This window comes from Populus alba, chromosome 6 (genome assembly GCF_005239225.2).
Source record: "Populus alba chromosome 6, ASM523922v2, whole genome shotgun sequence".
NCBI classification, from domain to species: Eukaryota; Viridiplantae; Streptophyta; class Magnoliopsida; order Malpighiales; family Salicaceae; genus Populus; species Populus alba.
Genome location: NC_133289.1, coordinates 3,517,130 through 3,524,564, shown reverse-complemented (window position 1 = coordinate 3,524,564; position 7,435 = coordinate 3,517,130). Strand labels below are relative to the sequence as shown.

At 34.3% G+C, this 7,435-nt stretch overlaps 1 protein-coding gene across 1 annotated transcript; it reads right to left on the bottom strand.

The window, feature by feature from the left end:
• Positions 1 to 1,469: 1,469 nt before the first annotated feature.
• LOC118053093 (calcium-binding protein CBP) lies at positions 1,470 to 3,507 on the bottom strand. The gene is made up of 5 exons (XM_035064249.2): positions 2,926 to 3,507; positions 2,411 to 2,457; positions 2,129 to 2,304; positions 1,953 to 1,971; positions 1,470 to 1,821 (listed from the first exon to the last, which is right to left on the bottom strand). Exons 1-5 carry the CDS (start codon positions 3,428 to 3,430, stop codon positions 1,717 to 1,719), a joined length of 852 nt encoding a protein of 283 aa, XP_034920140.1. The 5' UTR covers positions 3,431 to 3,507; the 3' UTR covers positions 1,470 to 1,716.
• Between the last annotated feature and the right edge of the window lie 3,928 nt (positions 3,508 to 7,435).

Genomic DNA, 7,435 nt, shown 5'->3' with positions numbered 1-7,435 from the left:
AAATTATCTTTACAAGTTTCGCAAGTCAACTCTAGTTGACTCAAATTGATACAATATGTTTCTATTTCAATATTAGATAAAAATATTATTTAATATCATAGTTTTAAAACCCGGTCTGATCCAAGGCCCGAGTTCCGGGTTTTGACCGGGTCATCAAGGCGGCGGGTCAATTTTTAAAAAAAAAATTCAAAACAACATTGTTTTAGTAAAAAAAACAAAAAAAAATCAATTGGTTTGCGACCGGGTTTTATCGGGTCAACCTGCCAAGTCAGCCGGGTCACACCGGAATTTTCCTTCCTTTATTTGTTCTTCAACCAAATCTGGTTCCAGCCCCAGGCCGGGTTTCAAAACTATGTTCAATATAATTATGTCAGGTAAGGAGTCAAGTCAAAATGTTTCAAAGTTCTCATGTTGGGTTAGGTTCAATAACAAAGCCAAATAGTTCTTTTATTCCATCATCCAAATTTTTTTCTTTCATTGAATTCTATTTGGCTTTTTTTTTCATTAATTTTATCTTTTAATATTTTTTTAATATTTGGTTGATTTTGAATTGGTATTCATAATTTATTTTGGTTTATTTGCTACAAGATTATTGCAATCTTAAATAAATGTCCAGATATTTGGTTGATACTTAATTTCGCGAGCGTTTATTTTTTTATATCATATCATTAAGAAAAAAATAGTTTGAGAAAAATTATTAAACTTAGTGGAGTCCATTATTTAAACCACATGTTTAGTGGGTTAAGACACAAAGTTTAAGTCACTTTAATATGTTTATATTTTTCAATATTAAAAAAAATATCATCTTAATTTTTTTTAAAAGATCAAACTATGTTTTTTACTGGTTGTCCAGATTTTTTTTAGATCTATCAAATTAATTAAATCATGTCGAAATAACTCTCACACGATTTAATTTAAAATCTAATTTAGATAAAAAGTTAAAGTAATAAGTTTTTAAAATTGATATGTTATGTTAGGCTTAATAATAATACCAAATTATTCATACACACACATTTTAGGTTCGATAAAATTTTAATCTAACATACAGCATACACGGGTCACGAAACTAGTGTCATCTAAATTAACATAATCCTAAAATAAAATCCCATAGAAATAACCGCGTGATGTAATTACATGAAAAAGATTAGTTGATGATAAATTTTGAAGTCATGGGAATTAAAAGTGCTCTTATTAAAATCCCTTTCTACTCAACACAAATTATGTTTATTTTCTCAATATTATGTAATCCATTCGTCTCAGGTTAAGAATTTTTGTTAAGTTGTGTTGACAAGACACATGAACATATCAAAGCAAAGAAGCGGGTTCAAAGGCTTCGATATTCTCGCCGGAAACACCCTCAATTTTCCGTTACCTTCTCGGAACTGCAACGACGCTCAACAAATTCATGAATGATAAAGAGGGTGGGATAGTGAAAATTGTTGGTAATTAGCAGCTTGCCATCATAGGAGTGAAAAGAAAAAAACACTACATCACAGCTCAAAGATTAAAAAGAAGAGGGTACATTAGAGAGATTAATCTGCAAACCAGTATCCACTAGACCCTTGAAACAGTCTAGTTTTAACGGCTAAAAACAGATACACAAACTTATTTTTACCAAGTGAAGGGGAAAATAATCTGCATAAGACCCAGAAAGTACATCACTTTCCAAATTCACCGGCCCTTGGACGACGGCCGTTTTAGCTTTCAAATCCCATCCTATGCAATGAGGAAAGGAAGAACAGTAAGCATGAAGTTTTCATAAGTGAAACTTGCTGAACCAGAATATGCAGTATCCCTCTCTTTGAATTTATCAGTCAGTCCCTGAAAAACAGATGATCAAACATGATTCAATAACGACATGTATTATTTAGCTAGAGCTTAACAAAAGCCAAGATAGAGTAAGGATTCTTGATACAGTTAAGAACTCCATTGATCTTTAGTTCAAAGCTCACCTTGACAGTCAGACAGCATCTGCATTCCACGAAAAGGAACAAAGAAAACACCAAATTAGAGATGCTCAGCAGAAGTAAAAAAGAGAGCTAATATTCTCAGACTAAACCAACAAAAAAGAAATCATTTATCAAAGAGAAACAAAAGGAGATTGAACACGAGACCAAGGAAAACATACTCGATGAAATTGTCGTATTCGACGGCCTTGTTCTTCCCTCCAGTTTTATCAAACTTGGATACTAGCAAGTCCAAAACAACTGGTGAGACTGCAAATCCTAAACTCGCAAGCGCCTCTCTCAGCTCATTAGAATCGATTTTCCCGCTCCTGTCCCTATCAAATCTCTCAAAGTTTGCCTGTAAAGCAAAAACAACCAAAACCCACAAAAACAATAAACATTTCCAATCCAGAAAATTAAAACAGATTAAAAAACTCTCCAGTTCAAAGTCTCCAAGAGCTTACTCTCCAGTTCTGCAAACTGTAGAACAGGGGAGCGAATTCCTTTGGCCCTGCATTAACATTTCAAATAATAATAATAATCAATGTGGGTCCTTCACAAATCCACAAAGCTTTCAAGATTACGAATGTACCCTTGCAAATTGCACTACAACATCAAGATATTCAAGGGCATGTCTAGGACTTTCAAAAAATAAAACCCGCGTAAAATACGTGGGAAAATCAAAACTTATCCCCTTAGATAATCAACTGAAAACAGCAAATGGGCCATCAAATGTCAGAAAATGAAGAAAGTGACCCCTCTGATCAAGACCTGACTGAACAATCACCATGTAATTATACCGGCAGTTTCGTCCATTCAATGCAAACAAAAAAAAAACTAGCGTACATTAGAAAAAAATAGTACCATTCCACTGACATAGGCATATAATAGCAAAAATATTATATGCTGAAACTAGCAAAACTTGTAGCATTTCACTAACATGCGCATGAATGAAAAATCATGTAAATCAAGCTCTTACCGATCCTCCTGGTGTTGGTGTTCGTGAAGAGATACATGAGAAGGTGAACAGTCCTCAAGCTGAAGCTCTGATTATAGCTCGATAAGGCTCTCTGCAGCTCTTTGTCATCAACGAGCCCGCTACCGTCCTGATCGGCGACTTGAAAGCAGGCGACGATGCTGGGGTCCGTCCCTGGAGGGAAGGTGGAGGGCATCAGAGAGGCGAAGGGGCTGCTGCCGTAAGGTGCAGAAGGATAGCCACCAGGTGCGGAGGCTTGGGGTTTGTCCTTCGGTGGCTTGGTGCCGGGAGCGGGAGCACCGTAGGGGTGGCCGTATGGAGCTGCAGGTTGTGCGGCTCCATATGCAGCAGCGGGTTGTGGTGCGGTGCCGTATGGAGCTGAAGGTTGCGGTGGTGCGCCATAAGGGGAGGAGTATGGTGCAGCGGAGCCGTAGGGTTGGGGTTGTTGTGGTTGTGGTTGTGGTTGGCCGTACCCGTAGCCGGCTGGTGGATGAGGGTAGCCTGACATTTCAAGGGAGAAACGGAGAATTTATTGCTATTATTATTACTATTTGGGGGGGGGGGAGTTTAGTGTAGTGGAGGTGGGTCTTGGGCCGTTGGAGTTTATATAGAATTGGAAATGTAAATTATTTAGACTATTTTTCGTTTTTGTTTTTAAAATTTTACTAATAATTCAATCCTGCTTTGTACTTTACTTTTAAAAAAATATAGAAATTCATTGTATTTACTTATATTTCTATCCCTTCAATAAAATACATTTCTTTCTTTTGTATTTATTATTTATGGGCAAAGCACTGCTTAAATGCAGCATAGTTACACCAACTCGTATTTTTTTTTTCTAATAAACATTTGTATTTTTTATGTATTTATTAGATTTTGTACCGCGTTGTGAATAAAATTCTTGAGTCGTGTCTATGAAAGCCATGACCGGATATTTATTTGATTATTTAATTATTTAATCAGATGATATTTATTTAATTATTAAAAAAAAAACAAGTTGGGATTAGTTCGAATAAAAAATGAAAATGGATAGTATTTGATTCTGTGTACATGGGCTGCTACACTGCCACCTGCTCCTGTTCTTGTCAACTTTTTAAAAAAAACAAAAAGAGCCACTTGATCGTACGATTCGGATCAAATGTTGTATTATAGATTATCAACAAGGAAATCGTATGTGGTAGAGAATAATATAAATCATATTCTGGATTTCACCTAACAGTTTAAGTTATTGGGTTAAGATGGTTCTTTAACATGGTATCAGAGCCTTGATGATCAAGTGATCATGAGTTTGAATCTCACCATCCCCATTTATTTGATAAAAATTAAGTATAAGATAATGTGGGCCTGTGCAAGTTTCAAGCCTAAAGGGCTTTCACTTGAGGGGGTGTGTTAGAGAATAATATAAATCATATCCTGGGACCTCACCTAACAGCTTAAGTTATTGGATTGAGATGATTCTTTAACAGTACGACGGCTTTATTAAATAAAGAAGAAGAAAAAAAACAGTTGTTTTCGAATGTCATTTAAATCAACATCATCCTAAAAAAATATCCCATGGAGATAACTATGTAATTACATGAGAAAATACTTTAAATTTTATTTATTTACTATGCTAAGATTTTTGTTAAGTTGTGTGGATAAAATACTTTAAATTTAATTCTTAATATTATTAAATTCGTGTTTAGTTAATATTTTAAAGCATAAAATACGTAAACATAATTCATTAGAAAAATAGAAATAAATATATAAAATTATGAAAGTTTTAAAATAAATTTATGTTATATCAAAACGGGATACATGAGAATATATCATTTCTATTTCTATTATTTTTGTTTTTTTTTATGTATCAAGACAATAACAAAATTTTATCTAAATACAAATGATTTCGAAAACAAAATACAAAAACACGATACCTTAGCAGTCACCCCCGACACAAAATCATCATCTGCGAAGGAACAACGTGTCTCCACATGGCCACCTGTAGGCGACGACTTGGCTAATAGGGTTGACTTTAAAGTAGGTCAACTTACTCTCGTGGAATAGCGTCCACTTGATTTTCCTTCTTTGCGCGTCTTCGATCTGCCTAATTCCATCGGTCCACACACGGTTTCAGCCCAAATATTTTGAAAACCAGGGCTCGGAACGCTGCGTTTGGACTTTGGAGTGTTTAACCACTCAATTCAAAGGTCATCATGCTATTTTTTTTTTTTTTTTAATTTTATTGTCATTTGACATAAATGAAAAATACTGTAATTATGAAGCTTATCTCACAGAATAAAATTGTAAGCGATGGAAGTGTTCCGACACGTTGTTTGTCGGTCATTAATTTGTTTTGTAATAGAATATATATTGGATTTGTCATAAGTTGACAAATTATCATCCATTAAAGAGAGAAATATTGCATCTGAAGCTGTCATCCAGAATGGTAATGGAGGTCGTCGTCCTCGTGTGCCTGCACTGATAGAGGCGAAGGTGAAAGCAGATATCTTGATGATGGATTGTGTGCTATGATCTCATTATCACCCACAGCACTTGCCTTTCGCTGGATCGGCGAGCTAAACAGCCTCTTGAAACTAAATGAAATACCATATGACCATATGTGCTTTTATACTCGCAACAAAACCAGAGCAAAAAACTAACCACATGGTTGTAATTGTCACACCCGTCGATGATGAATTAAAATATTTATAAATAGAAAAAAATTTAAAACTAAAATGTATCTTGCAAACAAACACGCCTGATTTGAAGGATATGAGCTAAACAGTCAGATAACTCTAACAGAACATGGATATGGTAAATATATATGCTAAACCCAAAAAACTTGAATTAGATAAATAGTTAAGTTCAAGATAGCGTGGTCAACCGAATATGCCAAATCCAAAGGGCTCGGGCTTGGTAATTAGCCTCACTCAAGGTAGCATAGGTCTAACAAACATGACAGATCCAAAAGATTTGGGCTTGGGATCCAGCTAAGTCCGACACAGCGTGAGTCTAACAAACATTCTAGATCCAAAGGAGTTGAGCTTGGCAACCAGCCATGCCCGATACAGTGTGAGTCTGACAAACATGTCAGATCCAAAGAACGTGGACTTAACAATCAATTAAATCTAAGGTTGCGTATCTATAAAGTCTCTTAAAGGACATGCCATATTTATTGTCTTATTAATAATATATAAGAGATATTTGTCTTTTATTAATGTCATCGAAAGTGGAGTATTTTTCAATCCCTCTCTTCTCTAAAAACGATAAAATTCAAGAGTATAAATACTATATGAACCATCCAAGTAAAAAATTAGAACTTTTTTTCCCTTAAAATATAGATATACACCGATGGGAATATCGACAGACTATACATTACATACGAGTATGCTGACATAATATGTATTTCAATATATTCCAATGACTATGGGAATCGTCCCCCCTTCCTAATATTATTTATGGTGTTCATTACATATGGATATATCGATGAAATTTGTATGTAGGTATATTTAAGTGACTACGAGAATTGTTCAATTTTCAATGTACTAATAATTAATATTTTTTTTACTGTCTATTTTTTCTTAACGGCCTCATCGACAAAATGAAAAGTTGTTGGTAATATTTGAAGGGCTTTCTAAAAAATTTCAAGCAAGTTAAAACTATTCATTTGACTTTATAGATGGAATAACCTACAAAAATATTAATATTTAATTTATTGTCTATTATTTTGTTGGTAAAAAACGTTCAGATACAAAAAACCATTAAAATTCAACTTGACTTTACAAATGAAATCACCGATAGAAATATTAAAAATCTTAATATTTAATATTCCATCGGTAATTTTATTGGTAAAATTAAATTAAAAAAGCAGAATCAAAATAGACGAGGCTTCATCTTGTTCTCTCTTCTTCTCTCACAGAGTCGTTTCTCTCTCTCCTTCTCAGCCTAAATCATCAATTCTCTTATCTTCTCATCCCCAAGTATCTTCTGAGCTTAAATTGCTAACGAGAGTTTTTTTCACGAACTGTTTCTTTTTATGAGCCCGTTGGTAATATATTCATGCCGACAGATTATGAGTTTAAATACCGATATAAATTTTCATCGGTAAAATTATTAAATCTAACAGTAACAGTATAGAAAAGCATGATAATATCAGTACACAAAAAGTTAAACCTGATTCTGTAGAACCATTACTCCTAGATTGAATTGAGAGTATTAGAACCAGCAATGTAGTTGCCTCTACACCATTGTTTGATGTCAAGAGAGCTCTGCCTCTTCCTTCTTCTTTTTGTATATACGTCCCTGTTTCTTGCCCTCTCTTCCTTGCCTTTTGGTTATTATCTTTTTATAGGTGAAAGCTAATCCTTTTAGGAAAGGAAACAAATCATTGAGTTTTTGAGGATTGATTCCCAGAAACAAATCACTGGGTTGAAGGGAGGTTGATTGAGGAAATGTTTTTGGCATGAAATTTGTAGTGGACTATGAGAGTTAAATCCTTATTTCTTATGTCATGATTGTAGCCGACATGTTAGAA